Genomic DNA, 24,686 nt, shown 5'->3' on the forward strand with positions numbered 1-24,686 from the left:
TGTATACCACTGTCTTCTGACCTTTGGTGTAGAGTTTAGATAGAGTTATTACCTTAGCACCAGGTCCAGATCTATGAAGTTCAGATTCCTCCAGGCGGGTATTGTTTGGTTCTGGCTGTGTGCTCCACTTCTTTCTGCTGCAGGCGTTAGAGTTGAACCCTTTGTGTCACTCTGGCAAGATGTTCTGCTCCTGAATCAGCTGGGTGAGTCTTGCCTCTAGGCTCTTTGCAGGGAGTTCTGCTGAAGGGTTCCCTGCTGGGCCTGCAGCCTGGGTTGAATGAGGATCCACGGGCCGGGTCATCTCACTCACTCCCGGGCCTGGGCTCTGAGTCTATTCAGGATCCCGCGGCCCCGGTCTTCTCACTCACTTACTGGGCCTGCGCTCTGGGTCTGTTCAGGCTTCCACAGCCCCAGGTCCTCTCACTCACTCGCCGGGCCTGCGCTCTGGGTCTAATCAGGATCCCGCGGCCCGGTCATCTCACTCACTTGCTGGGCCTGCGCTCTGGGTCTATTCAGGATCCGGAGGGCCCCAGGTCGTCTCACTCCTGTTTTCCAGAACTAAATAGTGAACAAGTTTAAAGTAGGCTATTGCCTTGTATGTTCATACCCTAATTCTATAGTATGAAGGGGGAAAATCTTGAGGTAATTAAAGACACTGCTTTTAGATGAGGCCAGCAAATGCTGGAATCCAAATGATCAGAATTCATGGTAAAGCCTCACACATTACTCTGAACAATGGAGCTTCTATTTCTGCCCAAAGTTATTTAGTGGTTTCTTAGAAAAAGGTACATAACTGAAAATACTGATCCAAAATTCTCTCGAAGCTTAAGTGTTGAAACTGTGGTCCACAGCTGATGGTCCTCGAGGGGTAGACGCTAGGAAATGGGCTTAGTTGGAGGAGGTGGATGGGAAAAGAGGATCAAGTAGAGGGGGAAGGAGATGACATAAATGAAGACGCAGACAGTGCCTGGCCTTGTGGTCTCTACGGACAAGAGCAGAACGGTGTTCCAAGGAGGAGGCTAGGGTAGGCCAGCAGCACCAATGTGCTAAATCTAGTGAGATGCCAAGACAGTAGACCAGGACAGACTGTGACTCTCCTCTCACTCACTGTAAAACCAGCACTTATTGTGCACCGCTCCTGACTAGGTGTTCTAGGGAACAAAGACACAGAGGTGCACAAACCAGACACAACCTTTGCCTGCATGGAGATTAAGGTCTTCAGGCCATATGCAAATTGCATAACAAAGCAATCCAATGCTATTGAAGAAAGGAAAAAGCGCCTCTCCAAGACCATTGGGATGGGGATGGGGCACTTTTAGACAGAGTGAGCACAGAGGGCTTCACTGAGAACAAAGATTAGAGGGAGTGACAGCACAAGCCAGACACATGTACACACACTCACTGGGGCAGGTGCAGGGGAGGGAAGGGCTGGGGGCCAGGGTGAACAGGCAGGGGTCACAAGAGCTAAGACTAGGAGAGCAGGAGAGCTGGCTTTGCCTCACCCTGTGGGGAGGGGGCGGTCTTGAAATTTATCTTGCTAAATGAGGGAACTTTCCAAAATGAAAAGTAGAGCTATTATTGCACAAGGACACCAGGATAAATGAGAGTGGTTCCAAGCCAGCTGGAAAGCGTGTTCTCCCCAGATGGGCATCATTCGGGGGACTTCATCTCTGACTGAATGTGACAGAGGCACTGGGGAAGTCGGAGCCGATGGGGGCAAAGCTGGCCTTGCACTTTGGAGCAAGGGCCTCTGGCTTCTACAGTGAGAACAGATGAGAAAAGCACGGATAGAGTGAGGAGACCTTTTCTGCGGCTGTTGAAGAGACTGGACAGGCAGTGGTGGCTGTACTAGGTGGTAGCTGGGAGGACAAGAACTGTAGCTAGAGTTAGGATAGCTTTGCATATACAGCTAACTGTATTCACTTGGTGTCCAAATGTGGGTGGGAGAGACAGCAACAACACTAACCTTTGGGCCTGTGTGACTGGATGGCTGGCGCTGTCACCACCCAGGAAGTGGAAGACAAAAGTTCATGCCTGGACACACTGCATTCAGGCTAATCACTAGACATCAAAGGGTGATGTAAATCTCCACTCCTAGGTCACTTATCACCTGGGTTTCCTCAAACATAGGGCTGGGATAACAACTGCCTTATCTAGTCAAAGGCTGTCATTTTGCAGAGACATGGGAAATGAAGGCAAACAAGGAGGCGTGTGCACATCATCTTGCAACTTGTACCACCTCACAGAACCCAAGGCTTCAACTTATCTCTTGCTTCATTCAGCAAATCGTTTTTAGGCACTGATCATGTACCAGGCACAGCTCAGTGTGCTGTGACTATTGTGGTGAATAACACAAAGAGTTTGTCCTTATGAGCTTACATTTATGGGGTAACAGTAGTGACAATAAACTATGAAATGTATTCTATCTATCTATCTATCTATCTATCTATCTATCTATCTATCTATACACACACACACTCAAGTGTATAAACAAATAAATTTCTATTTAAATTTGTATGCACCTGTTTGTTGACTGATGTCCTTTGTATATTGGTGTGTGGTGGGGCTGGGTAGGGCTGGTACAATGCCACGTATGATGGCCAGAATAGCCTTTCTGAGCTGACATCATTAAATAGAGGCTGGAGAGGATCCAGTTGGGTAGACATGTGGTTTAGGAACATGCAAGGAAGACCAACAAATGCAAAATTCCCTGAGGAAGTAAAGTCCCTGACAAGTTCAAACCAAGGACACGAGTGAAAACTGAATGTAGTTTGTCACATAGGACAGCAAAGGCTTAACGTAATTTGCAACTTGAAAGGCCCATGTGCTAAAGACTTGGTCCCTGACTCCTGGGACTCCTACTCTTGGGCAGTGGTGGCAACTCTAGGAGGTGGGATCTGGTGAAGGGATTTAGGTCCCTGGGATTTGCGCTAGAAGGGGGCAACGGGCCTCTGGCCTTAGCGGCCCCCTTCTCTTTGCATTCTGGCCACCTTGGTGTGACTAAGCCTCCTCTGCCATATACTACAACCATGACAAGCAGTTCCAAACAGCTGCAAAGTGACAGGGCCAAACGAACAAGGGCCAACAGCTCTGAAACTGTGAGCCCAAATAAACCTTTCCTATTCCTAAGCTGTTTATCTCAAGTATTTTGTTACAGGGATGGAGGGCTCAAAGTCTTAGCATGCAGAGGAGGACACAGTGTTTCCTTAGGCTGCCACTCCCTGTTAAAGAGGAATACCCATGGTCATACGCCCACCTCAGCCCCACAAAAAAAGATCGTATCTGAAATCTGACCTGGCTTAAAATTTGTCTAGTTGGAAGAGACATTAAGTCTGTAGTTCTTTCTATTCTGGTTCTGTGATATTGCTTAAAGAAAAAGAAAAAACATAGGGGTGTGGCAAGCCAGGCAAGTAGGGCAAAGCTCAGCCACACCCAGGCTTGGTGCTCCCAACAGGCATAACTTCTGAAGCTCCAACAGAGTTCTTTTTTTTCTCCCCTGGTGCTGGGAATCAAACTCAAGATTTTGCACTTGCCAGGCAGGTGCTGCGCAGCTGAGCTAACTCCCCAGCCACCAAGAGGTTTTCTGGGCACAGCAGATGGGGTTAGGAACCACTCCACCTAATCGTTAATCGGCTTCATACTTTACTATCTGGGTAGGCTGCGACTGGGAAGTGATTCCTAGACAAGGAGGAGGACACAGTTGGCTCTCAGCCCTCAATGGCCACCCTGACAAGATGGCTTCAGAGTTTTATATTTGCAAAACTCTTATTTATAGAGAACTTCCTGCTTTACAAAGAGCTTTTGCATCCACTTGCATTTAAACTGTGTGCTTCTCTTGAGATGTCTCAGTGGTCACCCTCAGTGAGGCAGAAGTTTGTGTCAAAAGCATAGTAAGTACCCCCTTGAGTTCCACGGACAATATACTCTGTGTGTGGTGATGTACTGCTTGGGGTGGGACACGTCTCCCCTCAGCTACTTCCTGTTGGCACTTTATTTCCTCTGTGCTCAGAGCTATTACTCCCCGAGGCAAGCCCACACCCCGTATCATAAAATCACCCATTTTGCATTTTCTTTCTTTTCCCTCAGAGTATTACTTTTAATAGTCATTCTGTGGAAGCGAAATCGCATATTTTATACAGGTATGAACTGGTAGGAGCCACTGTTTTTTTGAGTCCGGGCTTATAATTTACCTCCAAATGAGAGCTAGTGTGAGAAGCTATGGAGAGGCAATCTCTTGAGTATTCCTCAGGTGGCTGTGAAAACTGCTTCCTGTTTCCATTTGCTTCTGAACTGCTGATCTTAGGGTGGAGCCAACAGAAATAAGATAATGATGCTTGGGAAGAAGGAAGATATTTTTATATGTGGCTTCTCTAAGATGTTTCTTTTATCTTCCTAATTACTTGTGTATATAAATGAAGTTAGGGCCTGGTACTTTCTACTTTTGTTACAGAAAAAAGAAAAAAAAGAAAGAAAGAAAGAAAAACTGAAGCATGACAGTGAAAACATCATTTCCTGAAATAGTTTCAGTTGCCCCTGAGTCTATCTCCTCTGTTTTGCCTTCTGTAAAAATCAGCTGTTAGGACACTGTGTTCTCCAGCTCTGAGAGTGAACAGGGAAGCGGAGGAGGCACTTTCTGATAATCTGACTTGGCTTTCATGAGAATTATGGGCAATACAGACTTTTTAAGACCTGCCATTTTTGAAAGATAGAATTAATGCTTAGATCTGATTTTATTTTTGAATGATGTCATTCATAAAAAATAAAGTCCAGAGTTCAAATAAGGATGAGAGCAATCTCGCTGATCTCCATCAGATGGTGGGACAATTAATCATAAGACAGGATAACGTGGCCTGGCTGTAAAGAGAGACTGGGATTATTCATCCGCTGTGCTTGGGGCTACTTGGGCGAGCCCAGCCACAGGCTGGGTGGCGCCTTGTTGATCACACACATCTTGCCACTTTTCAAAGAGGCTGCATCTGCACCTCAACTATCTGCTCTCTGAAGAGGCGCTAGCTGGAATGAATAAGGAGATATCTGGCTCTCGCGGCACTTGCAGAACTCCAGTTTTATTTTTGGTTTCAGACTGAAGGTTTGTGATTGACAGCACTTCTTGAATATGCAAAGGACATGGAGGAACGCATTTTAATTTCATCTAATTAGTGACAGTTGATGGCTTTCCTTTTTGAGAAATTTGGTTTAAAGAAGCGCAGCCCTTGTGGTGATAATTCTTGGGTATTTTGGACAGAATATTTCTAGCGCACGAGTAGCACTATCTTCATAAACCTGTCAGTTGGTCAAGTGTGTTTATCAGACATCTATAGCTTAAACTCAGCAACTATTACTTAATCATAAAGTTATCTGTGAATGAAGTAATGATTCAATTTGTGGGCACTTCTTTGATTTCTGAGACTCGCAAAAAAAACCCCATGTATTATGATGCCATTTTTCCAGGTGCTGCAATATTAAAAAAAAAAAAAAAAAAACTACTGCAAATGTTAAATAAAGAACAGTCTGTCTTCTCAAATGATACCCTTTTATTTCAGTCTGCACAAGCCTTAAATTGCAGATCATCTTGGTACTTCCATGAAGGCTCTCAGGCCAGTATAACTTTGGGCAAGTGCTCTCTTTTCTGAATTCTTAGCAAATTATTGTCTGTGTCATTACTTTGGAATTAATTATGTACAAGCCATCCCCCAAATTATGGCAGGCTTGTAATTGAAAAGTTTACTCGTATTTCCATTGTTTAGAACTTGGAATAAATGGTGGTTGGCTTTCCAGCTGGCCATGGAAGCCTCTTTAACCTGCAATGTATTATTAGTCCTATTGTTTTTCAGCATCATTTTCAAGAAAATCAAGTCCTAACTTTCCAGCTGGACTTTAAAACACTGGGGAGAGATTGCAGTGTGAAGCTCAGGCTGCGTGCTGCAGACACTGGACTTGGCAGGTTTTCCTCCCTTCCCTCTGTGTCCATAGCAGATACTGTCACTCTCAGGATGAAAAGCATCCCTGGGGATTAGGAAAACTGAAAGAAATGTCTAGAATGAAATGCTGTTGTTATGGGTATGCCTCCAGAATGGGCACTCCGAGCCCAGGTGCCTCCTGCACCTAACTGTGGCACAGCTTCGAGGTGTACACTAAACTTTCAATGCTTGTGATCCCTACTCACGGGGACTGCCTTTCTGTTTATGTGCAGCTAAGCACATATGAGGATCTCAATAAAAATTGACTGAGCCATAATTAGAGCTGCGTGACAAAGCAGTTCAGGTAGGAGCTGACCCAGTCAGGCACTGTGAAGCATCGATGGACAACCCACCAATTTCAGCCAAACTCAGCAAGGGGCCCTTATCATAAATGACATAGCTCTGATACAAGCCCATAAAGATCCCTAAATCTGGTTTGTCTTTTTGCTCCTGCACCCAAGAGGATGCATGAACTTAATTATTCCCTGGCATAGACTTTAAAGTGGCAATCTAAATTGAATCATTATACCCTGGTAAGTTCACTGTTAGTTCACACTTAGTTTTATGCACTCACCCCACTCTCCACCCCAACTTTTTGTGCTTTCTTACTATATTAAAAATTACAGGGTTAGGGAGATATCTCACCAGTCTAAGTGCCTATCTGACAAGCACAAGGACCCAGGTTCAAACCCTGGTAGCCCATGCCATACCAAGTTTGAAACCAGGCATGGTGGCACATGTCTATAATCCCAGTGCTGGGGAAGCTGAGACAGGAGGATCACTACAAGTTCGAGCTGCGCAGCAAGACCCTGTATCAACAACAACAACAAAACCAAAAAATTATATCTCCATCCCTCCTCAGGCAGCCTCTTGCCCTGCCTATCTCTGGGTCTTTATCTCTCTTGTTAGTAGTCTTTAGTAGAATGAATTGCTAGAAGTAGGAACTCCTATGCACTTACCATAATGCATGCATTCTATGAAGTAGTTACTATTATTATCTCTATTTTATAAACAGGACAACTGGAGACAATAACAGTCCATAATTTGTCAAAGAATCCCCCAGCTGCTAGCAAGTACTGGGACTGGGATTTGAATCCAGACAGTCTGGCTTTAAAGTTCACTAAAATTACTGCCTCTCAATAAATGGCCAGTGACGGGTAGACTGACTGAACCAAAGGCAATAAGGAATCACCTCACAAGGGGGGCAAAGGGCAGAAGTGAAGTCATCACTGTCGTGATCCTTCTATTGCTTGAGCATGGGGCAACCTTTCATTTCTCTACTTCACTAAGTTTCAGGAAAAAGTCAAATTTTCTTCACAACAGCTATTTCTCAGCTGGGTACATCTCGTCTCTGGGGAGGTTGCCAGTGTCTGGAGAAGCCTATGATGGCCAGGATGAGGGCAGGATTGGGGGTCTGCTCCTGGCATCCTGTGGGTAGATGCTGGAAAGGCTTTACGCAGGAGATATGCCACCCTAATGTCCCTGCCCATGTTGTCCACGCCACCGAGGAGAAAGCCCTCATGGGAGAGGCCATACATAAAGAGGAGAACTTTATGTGCATCAGAAGAAAACAATTATCAGACTAACTGGTTCCTTTTCTATCATTCAGACTCACTGCTCTCCAAAAGGATAAAACACACTTTAAAAAACCTTCAAAGGTCTGCCAGTCACAAGGGACATGTTTAAGTGACAGAAATCCAAATTGAAATGTTCATTCTATCAACTGCTAAGCCATGGATCCAACCCACCTCCTGAAGCTACCAATACCCCAACAGTTAATCCTTGTAAAATGAAAAAGTAATGTAAAATGATTAAGAGCAGACAGACAGCATGCAGGCTTTCTTCTGTATGCATAGTTTCGTTCCTTCTTTCTAACCGTCCCAAGGCAAGAGACTGTGCCCTCCAAGCCCACAACGCCTCAGAAATCACAGCCAAGTTTTGTGCGGCTCTGTGTCTAGTCATAGATGCTCAGATTGGGCAAGAATCTGCTTCTCCATGTCACTCTTCTCTAGTGTGTTCAACTTAACTGCTTGAGGGGTAGAACAGTGTAAAAATATAATAGCTCAAGCTTACTGTGTATAGCAGATGGCTTGCCACTTGGAAGGACCTGTTTCGCATTTGGAAGGAACATTATTAGTCACTTTGCAGTGGGCAGCCTTACGCTGAGTGCTATTTCAATGGAGATATTTTACACTATATGATCTAAACTACAAACAGAAAATAGCAAAACATAAATGTCCTCAAATTTTACAATTTTTAAGGGCTGCTTTATGTGGCATGGACAGAGATAATGATGCTGTTTAATGGTGTAATTTTATAACCCAGGAAGCAGGGCCTCCCACGCCCTGTCTCACAGTCTTCCTTGGCACTCTCGTGTCCCTGGGACCTATTTTCCCTGTGGTGTCCTGGCTGAAGGGGGCTCAGACAAACAATGCCACCTTTACACTTAAAATTGTCTTCTGTCCAGGAGCTCCGATGGGAGAAGCGCTATCCCAAAAGTCCAAGTGGTGGCGATTTGTCACCTCTGGACCATCACACATGACCCCACACCCTCTGCTGTCTCCAGACCTTCCTGATACGGTGTGCTGATACCTGATGCTAACTGAAGCTTGCTTCTTTCTTTTCTTTTCTTTCTTTCTTTCTTTCTTTCTTTCTTTCTTTCTTTCTTTCTTTCTTTCTTTTCTTTCTTTTATTTTTTTTGAAGCATCTTTAAAAAGAGAAGAGGTGGGATAGGCATGACTAAATATCGGGATACAGCTTAAACTGCTTCGTCCTTAGCTCTCTTGGCCTTTGTACCTCAACAGTGCTATTATAAAATTATGTTCCTTCCAACAAGCTCCTGTTGGCTGACTCCTGAGAACGGATGTGAAATAAAGACTCTGTCTCTTTGATTTCTAGTTTCCTGCACTTATTTGGGCGATGACATTCAAGGGCTCTCTGGAACAGCCTGAATCCAGGGGCACCCACAAGAAAGCACAGCCACAGACCTTTCGCCCTCCCTTCTGTTTCTGGAGCTTCCCTTCTTAGAAGTAAAATTTCACTTCAGAGTCTCATGTAAAATGCACTTGCATTATTATGTGCTTTTACATTTAAAAAATTTTTTGATTCACTTTTTAATATTATGACAGTGCAACAGAAGTTGGTTTGGCACTTTCTACTCTGTACTCATGAAGTTAGACTTTAAGGGGTTGAACAGTCTTAGAACATAGTTACACAGATTAAATATTTCTAAAATAACATCATGGGGTAAGCAAGATAATCAACTATAATTTTGCGCTTCAGTAATTGTTTCTGGTGTTCTTGTTTTAAAATTTTTTTTTCCTCTGGCATAGTACTGAGATGAGGTTTTTGAAAATAAGATCTACCAAGAATGTTCTCTTCTTTCTTTCCTCTTTCTGCTTAATTGTGCTAATATACTAGCTAGGGCAGTTATATTTTAAATGGCATGTATATATTTAGCAATATAATTATGCAAATTCTACCATGTTATGATTGTAAATATCCTTCGGGAGCAGTTCTTTAGCATCTGGTCCTGAAACAATTTTTGAAAGATTCTGGTTGAAATGTTCAGATTTCACTTTTGAATTTACTTCTCTGAGGGAAGGAGAGGCTCAGAGATCTCAGCTACTGAGCAGAACAACACACCCTGGGGAAAAGCAGGGATCCTGTAACAGGCCTGGATGCTCTATGCTACATACTGGCTCTGCGATGTCAGCCACACTGGAACCTCTCTGAGCCTCGCTTTCTGCGTCTGTGAAGTGGGGATGAAGCTAGTAGGAACCTTGGGAGTCGGAGGACAATTACCTCACACATGCACTGAAGGCACCTAACATGGTGCTTGGAGCAGAAGGCTCCCACAAGATGAGAGCTGCCTTCAGTAACCAAATAACCCCGGTAGGACTCACTTCAGTCCTCTCACTAAGCTTTCCCAGAGTTCAGTGCCACGGTCAGAACTGTGCTTGGGGAAGAGGGGGCAACATGCACCCCATACTGCCCCCTCCCCCATCCTCACCTGTTTAGGTAACAGTAGGAAGAGGGCTAGGAGGACTGAGGGTGAGTTCAAGGCTTTTCAGAGAATCCTGCTCATCTTATTATGTGCCTGAGTTTAGCTGGGGGTTGGGGTGGGCTTTCAGTCTGTGCAGGGATATGTGTGTCTGTGGTGTATCAGTGTGTGTCTGTGCATAGGTGTATATGGTGTGTCTGTGTGGTATGTATTTGTGTATGGCTATGGGGGGGTGTATCTACAGAGGGTGGGGTGGACGTATACATGTCTGTGTGGTGGGTGTGTGTATATGTGCATATACTGGCGTACATGCGTATGGTTGTATCTGCGCAGTGTTGTATGGCATTCATGTTTGTATGATCTCTGTGTGTGCATGTGTGTTTCTGTGGTGTGTGTGTATGTGCCTGTGTAGTTTATACATATGTGTGTGCATGTGTGTCTGGTATGTGCATGTGTGGCATGTGTGTGGTACATGTCTGTCTGGCTACAGGAGAATGGGCTCCAGCAGCCTAAGTACCCTGCCCCGGAGTCAAGCTGAGTTACGTGTGAGGAGTTACGCAGGCCAGAAGGGTGAAATACAATTCCTCCTTTGATATTTCACAATTCAGGGAAGGGACAATAGAAACGTATATCCCTAATTATAGACATAGCTCAGTGTGGACGCTCTGGGTTCAATCGATAGTACAATGAAAGTAGATGAATGAATGAAGAAAATAAGGTAATACAGCTGTACCAAAAACTCCTCCTTCAAGCTTTGGCTGGGGAGCCATGGAGGGACGGGCCTCCAGATGTGCAGAAGGCTTCTCTCCCACAACATCCTGTGAAAAGAGGCCCCCTGATACACGTCTGCATGGTAACTACACGGTCACTGCCAGGTATGGAGAAGGAGGCGGACATCACTGCTGACCAAAATGTACCTAGAACCAGTTTAATATGCCCATAGGACCCAAGCTCTCCACCCTCTGCTAAGCCAGGTGGAATGGAGGCAGGACATGGGACACCAGGGAGGGAAGAGTATAGATTCTGGCCGTTAGTATCATATCTGGGATATGGAATGTTTTTGTTTCTTTTCTTGGATTTTTTTTTTTTTTTTTTTTTTTTTTTTTTTTTGGTACCAGGGATCAAATTCAGGACCTTGTACTTGCCAGGAAGGTGCTAATGTTGCGGAGCTATCTCCCCGGCCCCCTTTTTCTGTTCTTAAGAGAGGGTCTTCCTTGAACTCACTGTACAGCTCAGACTGGACCTGAAGTGAGGTGATCCTCCTGCCTCAGCTTCCTGCATGCTAGGATTATGGGATTAAAATTACTGTGGCTCTAAATGTCATCCTTTCAGCAAAACACCACTTCCCCTGTGTCTTGAGTCCTCTGCAGGGGATGCTTCTGCAACTCTGTGATGCATACAGCACAAGCCCCCAGGCCTCTGGTGCATCTTGGCAGATTCCTCTCTGGGTGTGACATGAACTACTAAGAATGTATATAGTCTGTGGTTATGAGAAAAGTTCCTTTCTCTACTTCCTATAATTTCATTTTTTAGCCAGGTGCAACGGCACATGCCCATAATCCCAGCTACTCAGGTGGCAGAGACAGCAGGATTTCAAATTTGAGGCCAACTGGGTGATGCAGCAAGACCCTGTCTGAAAATTCAATGAGAATGTAGCTTAGTCCCTGGGTTAAATCGCCAGTACACTTACTAAGGACTTTGGAACACAGAATAAATATTATTTTCCAATCCTTAATTCTTCATTCTACATAATCAAGTCAGCCACTTCCCCGCTTTTCTAGCTGAGTGAGCTTGGATTTTCTGCTGCATTAATGATCCCTTATGTGTCTATGTTCATTCTTGTTTGTTCTTCTGAGATTCCCATGCTCTGAGATTCCTTATGGCCGAACAAATACAGAGGACTGGCCTATCCAGACAAGTATTGCCTGGGAGAGGATCTCTGAGTGTGAAAACAGTCAGGTGAGCTCACACTCCTCGGGCGAGGCCCTTCTAAGGTTCTGTCACCTTAGAAGTACGCAGCTTTGCCATTTTTAGTGAGAAGCAAGGACCTAGGAAGGTTCTGAGCACCCAGATATCTGGTTCTTATTTTTCATGTGTCTTGTGAATTCACACATGGGAGCAGGTAAGATACCTGACCGCTTTTGGCTTCAATTTCTTGAACTAGATTTTTATGATTACAATCATTGTGTTGTCTTTCTTAACTTAACCAACTCAGGGTAAAGAAATTCCCTCCATGGAGATTTGCTTTCCTGTTGTTACTTCATACATTTTGGAATGTGTTTTCAAAATACAAAAGGAAGGTTCAGGACTGAAAGTTTGAAAATGCATATATTTAAGAAGAAATTTAAGTGCCCAGGCTGTCTTGTTTACTAGAAAGATTTTGCTGGCCTCAGCAGCACTCCTGACCGAGGATCACACCCAAACCATTCTACATTCATGCAGAGTCACTTGGTGTCATCCTAGAACACCAGCAGCGATATATTCTTTCATTTCCCAAAACTAGAGGAGAAAACAAAATTGCATTCTAAAAGGCAAAAACATACATTGCTAGCTCAGACAGTTCAACCTCTCACTGCTTATCTTCTGGGGCAGATCAGTTATCAGCAGCTCTTAATCTACTGGGCCCACTGGTTTCTGTGGACCACAATTTTCTTGGGAATGGTTCAGAGTTACGTTAATGCCACCACTTGTAGGAACACAGTTCAGGGACCAGCAGGACAGATCTGGCTGTGGGTGGATCTGTCCCCTTTGGGGCAGCTGCTGGTGTACCTCTCCGAAGCCCACCGATTCAGAAGCCCTTCCCAGAAAGGGCCACACACACCTCTCCCAGTGCCCTCTGCAGCCCCCACTAAGCCACGACTGGAGCTGGAGAGCAGTGCTTGGCAACACCTGGCCATAGACCACCCGGCCACCCACATCCCCCACACCTTACCTGGTCTCTCTGTCTTTGGGGATTGTAGCAGTGCTGTAGGCAAAAACTTGCTTCTCAACTAGAGGAGGGCCAAGGTCTACAATGCCTGATAATCCTGGAGTGTTCCGTGGCTTCTCAACATACACCAGGGTGCCCGGCTCCTTTTTGAACGACTGGCGGCTGGGGGAGGCGCGCTCGGGATGCAGTGTGTGAGGGGGCCCGTGGGCGTTGTGTTGCGCGTGCAGATCCATCATCCGCAGGTCGGCGATGCGGTGTGGAGACGCGGGGGGTGTTTTGGAGCCGAGGGTGGGCAAATGGCTATCTGGGTATTTCCTTGATTTCTGTCTGTACAGGGACTGCTCCATGTGCATTTCTGCTTGAAGCGATGGGTTACAATATGCGCTCGCGGACCGGATGGCTGTGCGGTGATATGCAATGATGTGGTCGGGGACGTCCAGGGGATGCCCCCCGTGGGAGGAGGCTATGCTCATCCGGCCCTCGTGGTACAGGTAAGGATCCACATAGAAGCCCTCATTTCTATACATTGCCAGGTTTTTGCCACTCATGTCTTCATCCGGCTTGACATCTCTTCTTTCCAAAATGGCGCTGGGACTTGGTGAGATGGACCTGGAGACGGGGAGGCTGGACAGTCTGTCCCTGGGGATAGTGGCATTGCCGGGAATGAGCATGGGGCGGGGGCCACTGTAAGGAATTCTGGATGGGGAGGGCGGCATGGAGTGGGGCACAGGAGTGGGCGGTGGGGAATTGGGAATCGCGTGGGGTGGGTGAACTGTGGCTCCAGGTCGAGGGGCCCCAGGGCCATCTCCTCTTGCATAAACGATGTCTCTCTGCATCTGGAAACAAAGCCAGGGATTAGGAGGTCTACATGGACAGACTCCACAGGTCGTGGAGAAGTCTTGTGGTGACAGTATGGCTTCCTGGCCATGGGAGTTTGCACAATGCGGCTCTCCTGCAAGACGCCTATGCCCTAATCCCTGGAACCTGTGACTGCGGGCCCTCCTATGGAAAAGGGACTTGCCAGATGTGATAATGTCAAGCTGCTGAAATGGGAGACCAGTGTCCAGGTGCACTGAACAGTCACCAGGGCCTGTCTAGGTGTCAGAGGGAGGCCGGAGCGCCAAGGTCAGGGACTGTGAAAGTGGACACAGAGCCAGAGATACAGTGATCGAGGGTGCCATGCTGCTGAAGTTGTAGATGGATGGATGAGTGTAGGAAGCATCTGAATGCTGGAAAAGGTAAGGACATGCATTCTCGCAGGGCCTCGAAAGAAAGTATATCTCTGCTGACAGGTTACTAGTAGCCCCTAAAGCTCATTCTGGAGGTCTGGTTCCTATGAGATAATGCATTTAATACTTCTGTGGTGTTCGAGGATGCTGGGGGGGGGTGCTGTGATAATCAAATCCATGACTTCATATATGTGAGGAAACCTCTGCACCACCCAGCTATACCTGTAGCCCTAAGAAGCTAAATTCGCAGTAATTTGGTACAACAGCCATGGACAATGAGTACACCTAATGTGGGGCTCAACGTCGTAGGCACTGAAGTCAAAACAACACCGTGCTTTCAATACTGAGCTCCCTGCATCTCCAAGGCATATATATGATGAACATGGTCTAATGGCAACAGTGCTAGAATGATGTTTTCTAGAAAATAATAACTGTATTTTCCATCGTTCTAAGCTAATATCATTTAGGGACAGGAACAGAGAGCCTAAGAAGATAACGGGGGGTAACCTAGAAGGACGTTCCATTCATTCCCCAATCTCTAGGTGAGTCTATGAGAAGGAGAGGTTGGGAGAAACGAGGATCCAGGAGGTACCAGTAACATGCCAGACACACTCATAATGGATAGGCTGAGGGGAGATGGTGGGGACCCAAGCATGATAGAAAGGCACCCAGAGCTCATGCCCTGGAACTGCCTCATGGCCAGGGCATACTGGGGCTTCGTGTCCCTCCCACCCAGTTTAGGGGAACTAACAATTCCCATAAGACTCAAGTTAACGGGAAAGGCATCTGTAATTTGCAACAACACTATGAGGTTAGCAAGAGGCAGAATGAAAGTATAAATGAATTCAGGATAAGACCTCAAAGGGAGAGACAAGTTGAGATTCTTCAACTGGAGAGGGACATGACAGTCTTAGCTCAGGCTCCAAGCCCACCCTGTGCCGCAGGAGGAGACTGACTACCCCGCCTAAATGCCAGGAGCTGCGACAGACTACAGCATAAATGCTTGGCAGATGGCTGAGGTGGGCATGAGGAGAGAGGGGACACGAAAGGACAAGAACCCAGATATGCAGCTGAGCGAATCATAGCAAGGCTGATGGGGAAAAGAGTAGAAAAAGTAAAGAAAACAGGAAAAGTTGAAACTGAAAACAAAGCCCCACATCTCTTGAATACGAACCAGCGGGTCACTATGATAGAGACACATTGGCTTAGTAAACTAGTTACCAAGCGCTCATAAGTGCCTGGAACACAGCTCTGGAGAAGCCTCTGCCTCCCCGCCAAGGAGAGGACAGCGCCCTCTGCTCCTTGTAGGCAGAAGGCAGGGCAAGGACCCGTAGGTCTTTTGGGGCTTCTTTCTCTTGTTCCTGGAATGACCCAGCAGGGCAGAATCCTTAACAGGAGCAGGGAGTTTTAGATATAATGGATTTCAGACTGAAAGTGACCCATTAAAAGTATAAAGATACACATAAAAACAACAAGGGGACCTCCAGGGTCCGTTTCCTGAGCACTTCTGAACTGCCCTCACAGCTCCCTTAGGGGCTGGCTTCTTCTGGGGACCCCAAGGATGCAGGTTCCTCTCTCATCATCACAGTTTGCCTCCATCACCACCACTCCTCTTCCGACCCACACACGGAGCTCCAACCACAAAGACCAGGCTGTTTGTCCTTCTCTAAACCTGATGGTGACAGCCTCAAGAGGCCCCCTCCCTGGAACTTCCCCCCATGTTCTAATCTGGTGGCACTAGAGCCAGGGATAGACCAGGAGGGTGGGCGCGCCAGCCCTCGCTCCCTCAACACCCCCACACGCCTCTGGCGCCCAGTGCCACAGACGAGGAGGCTGCTCTCAGTCCTTGTGCAACTGTTCCTCTGGCTGTTTCTCATTGAAGAATGGCTAAAGCAGCCATGCCACAGAAGGTCTGCAGAGACAAAACACACATTCTCCATATGTACCTTTCCTGCTCTGTCTTCCCCAACTCAGACATTAATAAATGAGAAGGTAAGGCTCAGTGCAAACAGCACAGAATACCAGAGGGCAGAAACCCAAGAAAGATTCAGCCAGCAAGGCATGTCTGACCAAACTCCCCATGCAAGTGACCACACAAAGCAGCGGTCAACTGAAACAAATATCAAAACAAACACATTGCAGTGACTTACACATACCACAGTGCCAAACCAACACACAGTGCCCAGGTCAAGCTGCCCACAAATGCCGGTACAGTGGCTGTTACTGTTACTAATTCCAAATGAAATAAAGTAAGATTCCAAGTGCCTAGAACTCCATAGATAGAGGGCGGTTCTACCCAAACTTGTCACTGTTATCTGTTTTCCTTTTCTTCTTTGTTCATCTTCAGATAACACCTGATTCCAACTAATGCACCATAGGATACTACCCCATTCTGGTCAGAGAAGAAAAAGAGACATCAAGATTCTAGAGTGCACATAACAGTCTAGAAGCTTAAGTATTATTAATGAAAGAAAACCATCAAATTAATTTTAATAAATGAAAAACTGAATAGATTGCTCTTGAAGTAGTAGCTCTATCTTATCTTGCCTATCTGCAGGAGTATTTTGTTTAACAATGTTAAACACCATTGTTAAATGGTGACATGAAAAGAAATGGTTAGGAACTACATTTTATAACCAACTTTTCAAATGAAACATTAATAAAAGTTCCTTAGAAAAGAAAACCTCATTAGACTTCCTGATAGCATGTGTAGATGTGATCAGAAAGAAATGTAACCATTAATTAAGAAAAATTCTGAAGCAGCATGTCATGCATTCACATGTGCGTGTGGGTGACAGTCAAAATATTTAACAACCGATATCTAGTATGGCACAAGTTCCAGCCAACCAGAATATAAACGCATTGTAGATGGCTCCTCGCCACGAGCAGCTGGCACCAGTGCTCTGTATCAGCCTTGCTTTCCCCACTTTATAATAACCTTGCTATCATCCAAAAGGGGCACTGAATAAATCACTGAGTTACCTATCATGAAACCAAACCGAACACAAGCATTCAGTTAAGACAGAACAGCCTGGATGTCTCCGCCGAGATGAGTGACTAGAAGCTGGAAGCCCTTCTGCAGAATTCTTGTGTTGCTCTGCCAAGCTACACCTGAGTTTCCAGGACAGAGTTTTGAAGAGCACCCAGATGACTTTATCCCCAGCGCTAAAGAGAGCCCCAAAAGAGGATGACACGATGACCCCATAAAGCCCCAGGAAAATAGGTTTTTAAACCTACAACTAGAACTGACTCTTGAAATGTGATAACTTGGGTGTAGGTGCTACATGATAGGGAACAACTAGAGGGAAGCTGCACTTAGGATGAGGGAAGATAACCAAAGATAAAAGGAGAGACTCCTCCCCAGGCCTTCAGTGTGATCTCTGTAAGAGACCGCCTGCTATGCCAGTAAAAGCAGACTTTATTAATTCTATGAGAGTCTGGCCTGATGGGATGGAGCAGAAGGCTGAGTAAGACTTTATAATTCACAGTTTAAAGCAATGCTCCTCTTTCAGGCTCGTTTTCTTCTCATGGTGATATCGTCCTCGAATCAGGCACCTGCACAGCTCTATTTCATTTTTTTTTTTTTCATTTTGTTTTTATTTGACTAGCAGGAGAGACATGGTAATACATATATACTGAATTTTTCCTATACGAACATTCTAAGTCAGACCTCTAGGAGAAAATAACACTAAGGTAAAACAAACTTCTGTGTGTGTGTGTGTGTGTGTGTGAGAGAGAGAGAGAGAGAGAGAGAGAGAGAGAGAGAGAGAGAATCAGACTCTCCCTCATTACTACTTTGGAGGACATTGTTCTTCCCTCTTTTCATTACTGCTCAATTCAGGATTGTGTCTTGGTTGTCTGAATTCTTCTCCTTCTTGTAAACAGAAAAACCCCAAGTGCCTCATCTCCAAAGCCCCAGGTGAGGGGCTGTGGTCTAGGCCTGCAGCACCTACGGTAGCTCAGTAAGCTCCAGGTATGTTGGCTCTGTACTCAGATAGCTCCCAAAATACCTAAGGAAGCTTCAGATTAATTACCTGAAGATCGAGTTAGGAATATTTACAGATAGCTATATTTCATTTCCCAAAGTGCCATAGGTCAAATCAAATATCACTCATTCAGAAATTTCTGGACAGTAAGAAGGAGTGTCTCAAAATTGTTTCTGGAAAAATAAATTTAGCATGAGGAATGTTTATCTTCATCACTGGGAGAAAACTGTCTCACGTAATCATGTCTCTCTGTGGAGCATTTAAGGTACATTTTGTTGGAAAGGAAGTATTAGGGGCAGTTTATTATATTTCAAAGCCCTCCCTCCCGGGTCTAGAACTTGTAAACACACCACTTGCCAGACCACACGATGAAGTAGCTGAGTAAACTGAGATGGTTTGTACGAGCTGCTCTCATTCTGAAAGAATTAAAGCCACTTACTTTTTCTTAAGGAAACCACCTGTAATAATTGACGCTGTGAAAAAAAAACATTGGCTCAGCTCCTGGTTATGAGATCCCTTTGTCTGCTGGCTTCATCTAAATCCTCAGTTCCACAGTCAGATCTTTCAGATGGCTTTCTCTTCAGAGACGAAAATCATCACAAAGGACACAGAGATCTTGAAACGTTCCCCAGCTTGAGCTCACAACCAATGAAAACCATTTCGCTTTACCCAGACTGAGGAGCAAGGCAAGGAGAAAAAGTAGCCCTTCCCACGATAAACCAATCTCTCCTCCCCCTGGAAATTAGTCACTGAATAACCTCGGCCCACACCCAACCACAGGCTACCACATGGGTGACTCAGACCTTCGGTAATTGCCTACTGGGAAAACACGGAGAAGGAAGGACTCCAGGAGGCCTAGGTAACTAGGTTAAGAATAAAGGAAATGCTAGATAAACTTAATGCAGGGCAAACAGGACCACTGAATAAGCAAACAAGCAGCAACCACAAAACGAAACCATCAGAAAATCTGGTGTGTCAATCACTCCCAGGACTGACTCTTGGATCAGTCTCTGTTCAGCTGAGGGTGCTGCAACAAGAACCTAGACCAGCACCCCAAACCCATTCTGCTGCCAGGCTTTTGAAGTGACGAGCTTGGCAAGCGAAGGAAACTTGAACTCTCTGTCAGGTTTGTGACACCAGAGGAAAAACAGGAGGGCTATCAAGGAGGCTGTCTACTGATTAACCAGCCTGGGTCCACCAGGCTGAACTTTGGGTAGCAGCCATTCATCCGTTCACACAGCAGTGAGTGGACAGGCACCTGCAATTCTGAACAACACATCTGAGAGAAAAGGAAGGGTGGAGCGCTCTAGCTGCGGGGACTTGGAGGAGGAGACTCCCGAAGGCAAGCCCAGCCCCCCTGCCCCACCCTAAGCAGGATGGAGGTGGAGCCGCAGGTATCTCTAGAGACCTGCACAACCTTGGTGAACACAGCGGCTCTGTCACACAGGGAAGGCCATATGGAGGTGTGTAGGGAGGCAGGAGGCTTTTTCCTCGCTCAAAGGTAGGCTTGTGCTTCTGAGACCACAGGGACCAAGTGGAACCCATGCCTGTGACAAGAAGCTGAACGCCAGGCTGGCCTTAAGCCACACCTAATGACCACGCTCTGGGAAGCTTGCATTTTTCAAACATTTTAAGGCTTTTAGAGGTTGTTCTTGCTGACCAAAAGAATTCCATGACGTCTCTCACGTCCAAGGGCAGTTAGCATTGGCAGGCTTTCTGAAAAAAACCCGTTTACTGCCATCCAATCACTTCATGCTTATTAAGGGAGGGAAGCGCAAGACAGGGCCCCCTCCTCACACGGCTCATTAGAAACAATATTTGGAAGAAGTAGTTGTAATAGATGACACCTGAGCGGTCGGAAAAGAGGAAAGAATGTGAAAACCCTTGTTTTGATTTTTTAATCTAATCGTGCAGAGTTTGTTATTTCTCACCAGGCTGCTCGGGAAGCACATCCCATCAGCCCTGAGGCATCTGGTCTACATTTTGTTTCTTTGCTTGCGCACACACGTTCCAGGATGGGGGCCACAGGGTCAGCCTCCTTTGTTTGATAAAACCCAGACTCCACCCCTACCACAGCTCCCAGAGTTCTTGTTTTATGGCACACGGGCAGGCTAACAAGCATGGCCTTGGGGTTCTGATTTACCCGCTGCCTGTGGGCAGGACAGTCTGTTCCCGGCACTGTGCGGGAAGTGCTGTGCTGTCCCCCACTGGGAAACAGAAGCACTGAACTGCTTCTCGGCGTCGTCCAGCGAAGTGAGAGCCACTCCATGAGCAACACGTGATTCCGTGTCACGTGCGAGCAGCGCCTTCCGCGCCCCTGCCGACTCTGCCGCACGTGGTCGGTGGGAACCCCATGAGACTAGGGCAGGCTCCCCTCTCCCGTCTGCTCCTTCCTCCTATTCAGAGCAATTCCTTTCCACTTCCAAAGTGCTCTAGGGCACTGACTGCACAGCACATGCATGGCTTCAACATTACTGGAGCAATAATTCACCCGCAGGAGTTTGAAAGCCAGCCCAATCCTGCGGTGAATCAGGCTAAGCCGAACGCTCTCTAGGAAGCAGGACACTCACCTAAAGAGAGAGGGTGGTGTTCCATATTCCAAGGCCCCGGAGGGGTGGCTAATGAACCAGACAAAGTAATTTCCTAAACAAACAAACATTCTGGTGCCACATATAGGACCTACTGGCTTCACTGGAGTGGCCCGCACTTGCAAGAGAAAGGCTCACTCAGGAGACGCCTCACCACAGTCTGGCTCAGTCCAAGGGCGCTCAACTGCTGCCACCCCCACACTCTGGGCTGATTACTTCTCCAGATGCTTTCAGCTTGGTCTGCCTTGGAATGCCGCAGCCTTCGCCAAATTACTCTTCCCAGCAGTGGATGAAGTGGCCTGCTACTGGCTTCCTTCTTGCTCCCATTGACTAAGGCTATAAGCAAAGTGCAAGCAATTTATTTCTTTTCAGGTAGTGTTAAGAACGGACACGCCAGTAAATATTCAGCATTACCTCACTAGGAAATGATTTCTATGCTCAAGTAAGGCCAACAGGATTAAGAAATTTATATTTAATTCTCTTTTCTTATTCATTTCTTTATTGGCTTAAAAAAAAAACTACAAATGGTAAAAGAAAATCCTGTACATATGTGCCTACAAACACTAAGGTGATATTGTGTAGGAAAGTGGTTATTGTGTTGCAAGCATTTCAAATTCATCTTATTTATGCTGCTAAAACCACAAAGATGGTTCTCTCTAAGGCCTTACTCACCTACTAATGTCTCCTGCGATCATACATGGAATGTCTCCAAGACACAAGATAGACTGTTGCCAAAATGACTGGATTCTCAGGCGGGACATGGTCCAGTCAGGAGATAGCTTAGGGCTATATTTAAGATGAGCACTATCTTCACAAATATATCTGATAGGAGGAACTCCGGCAGGTTCCTCTAGTGCCAGACTTGGTGGACAGGCCTGTGCCCCACAGTGACCAACGGCCTCCGTCTAGAGCAGAATAAAGAAGTCACATTAAATGGATCATTTAACTTCCAAGCCCTCATCAATAACTGTGAGCTTCAGTATAGGTAAAAGAAAACTGCCCTGTTCCACGAGTCCTCTGACTTCCTTTGGGCCTGCTGTGCGACCCAGGCCAAGGACAACCTCCTTTTGTTCCTAAAGTAGTTACAGTTTATAAACTGCTATCTTCTTTCTATGGCTTGCAAGGGATGGAACAGAGAGTCCTTTCTCTTCCTTATCTCCATCTGTGCACTTGCACCCACTTCCTGGATGAACCCTGTTCTTTTCTGCAGCCTTTCCTTTTAGGATTTTCTAGATTTGTTGCTGGTTTGTCATCTGCATTGCTCTGCGTTAACTTTTCAGTGCTTTAGGTTTTATTTTTCTTCTTAGGACAGCTCTGGAGATGCCCATTTAATTCAACATACACCCTGTAATATATAATATATCGCTTTATTTACTGATAATGCATTTGATTCTACACAGAATTTTAAATGTAACCGCTCAACCTGAAGTATATACACTGATAATTTTCCATAAAAATCAAAGTGTTACTGTTCCCATCAGAGTAGTTGGAAAATTTAGTGCAGTAGTGTCCTCTTGTGCACAGGGATGTGTCCCAAGCCCCACAGCCGTGACGTCTGAAACTGGATAGTTCTGGACCCTCTGTCACCTGTATTTTTTCCTCTACCTACAAGCTGATGATACAGTTTAATTTATACTTTAGGCAAAGAAAGAGATCAACAAGAATAATAAAACTAGACGACTATAACAATGTACCCAATAAAGATGACTTAACCCGTGTCTATCTCCTAAAATGGCAAGAGTAAGAAAAACTGAGGAACAGGTAAACTCCTTCAGGGGGCAGCAGAGGCTCGTGTCCTGCCCCCAGGGGTGTCTTCCCCACAGTGTAGGTCACAGCTCCCTCTGCTATGAGAGGAGGCCACGTATTCCAGGACCCTGAGCCTTCTGTCCAGAATCTGTTCTGGGTGGCTTCCCACTGGGATCACCGACGCATGCTTTTTGGCCTTTGGTGGGTAACACCAGGAACTCTACCTGAGAAAACCTTTCTTGCTTCACTCACAGGTCTGGAGTTTCATGGCAAAGGAAGAAAAGTAGTCTCTTGTCTCAAATCTTGTCCCAAAGTTATACAGTTACATAATTAATTGTACATTATTTATGCTTAACTACAGACATCAGCATATATTTGCTTTACTTGTATTTATGTAACTATATATGACTCAGTAGTTATCACTGTATAGGCGTCACTGTATCACTATTATACATGTGCACATATGAATAAACATAGATATATATGCACATAAGTTATCAACCACACACACGACTACGTCTGGGCTAAAACTCCCAGAATGGACCTGATTCAAACTCCTTAGCATTATGGCTCCAATACTGCTGCTGGGTATTATTCCTGGGACTACACCTCTCAAAGAGGTATTAATCACGGACTGGGGTGCTGGGTACCCACCTTTGTGCCCTGTGCTTACCTTTCTCTGCATAAGGGAAGCTGACCAAGTTGATTATGGGGACAGTGAAGAAAGTTAGCTATAGTACCATACAGCTTTAGGGTGAGCATAAAAAAAAAAATTTTAAAAGTGTCTATATTTTGGTTTGATAACATGAGATCTAAGCTTTGCCAATGAGTTGATGGTCATCTACATAGAATCCCATCAGAGAAAATGATGGGAAATACATTGATAAATGGCAAATGTCAACTTCAAAACCAAATAGCTGCTTACAGTGTACCCCCCAACCTTGGTGGTTACAGTGAAGACCCAAAGTAGATGCCTAAAACCAATTTATGGTACCAAACTTTCCTTATACATACTGTTTTTATCTTATATACACATCTATGATCAAGTTTGACTTTTCAATGAGACACAGTAAAGATTAACAACAATAACTGATAGATCTTCACCAGCATACGATTTTATTTTCTCTCAGTAGGCTAAGAGCTTCTAACTCTTCACTTAATGGAACCACTTCATGGCTTACCCTCGGCACAGCCAGACTGCCCACACCACCACTTCCACGCTGTGTTGCCCACACTAAGACAAAGGTAACTTAAACAGAACTACTGCAACACTTGACAACTCATCTCACAACTGAGATACCTGCTATGTGGCTCGCAGGAAGGTAGTCTGTACAGCCTGGATACGCTGAACAAAGGGGTGAATCTTAGCAAGAGGCTGAAAGGAGATGGCGTAAGTTCATTACACTGCTCAGAAGGGTAGATAGTTAAAACTTATGAATCATTTATGCCTGGAAGTTTTCACTTAATATTTAGAACCACAGTTGACTATGGAGTTCTTCAAAGTTCTGAACTCCTGTTCATCCAGTGGCCTCAAGCAGTCTCAAGCAGTCCTCCCACCAAGTGTGGCTGGTAGGTTTGACCCCTTTGGGCTTCCCTGCACCTACAGCACCACCCCCTTCCTTCTACCTTTCCCGGAATTAACTCTGCAGATCTGGGTGACAATCTTCACCTTTCTAAAGGAATCACCCTGTTGCTTGCATTCTGTTCTTTCTGTCTTGTTATTGGGGTAGTGGTATATACATGCTGGTTCCAATACCAGGTACCAGTATGGGCATATATATATAATGCAAGGTACCAGCATAGCCTCTTCTAAAGGAGCTGATGAAAGGTGTTTTGCTGTTCTGTGATTTCCATCCTCAGCTAAACAGTAGTAGCTAATACATCAGAAAAAAGGATTGGGTGAGAGAAGGGCCCCAGAGGATAACAAGAGGACAATAATTCACACATCACTAAGTCCAACATAAACAAGAGAAAACAATGATGGAGTTTTAGATTCAAACAGCCCAGTGTGTCTTGGACTCAGAGTCACTTTCTCTACTTTTAACAGCAGCATTCAAATATAGAAGTCCCATGGGTGTCCTGGATATACTGAATATGTGAGCTGGGAAATGTTCATGGAAAAGACTGGACATAGATACTAAGTGTTACAAAATTACATAAGCTCATAAGTAGGTTTCCCATTCTCATCTGTTATGAAAAGTTCTAAGAGATTCCGGGTTTATAAATAAAATGAAAACACCTGTGA

The 24,686-nt window shown here is 45.5% G+C and overlaps 1 protein-coding gene across 16 annotated transcripts in view; it reads right to left on the reverse strand.

Annotated features, from left to right (window-relative positions):
• Positions 1-24,686, reverse strand: part of Kiaa1217 (KIAA1217 ortholog) — a 326,909-nt gene that overhangs the window by 57,206 nt on the left and 245,017 nt on the right. For 15 of the 16 annotated variants that reach the window (XM_023701997.1, XM_004641889.2, XM_004641888.2 and 12 more), the window contains one exon: positions 12,896-13,728. In XM_023701997.1, coding sequence (XP_023557765.1) covers positions 12,896-13,728 — 833 coding nt within the window. Of the gene's footprint in view, positions 1-12,895; positions 13,729-18,546; positions 18,824-24,686 lie in introns of those variants that run through there. The other variant, XM_023701998.1, reaches the window with a different exon arrangement.

This window comes from Octodon degus, unplaced genomic scaffold (assembly GCF_000260255.1).
Source record: "Octodon degus isolate 3935 unplaced genomic scaffold, OctDeg1.0 scaffold00145, whole genome shotgun sequence".
Lineage (NCBI taxonomy): Eukaryota > Metazoa > Chordata > Mammalia > Rodentia > Octodontidae > Octodon > Octodon degus.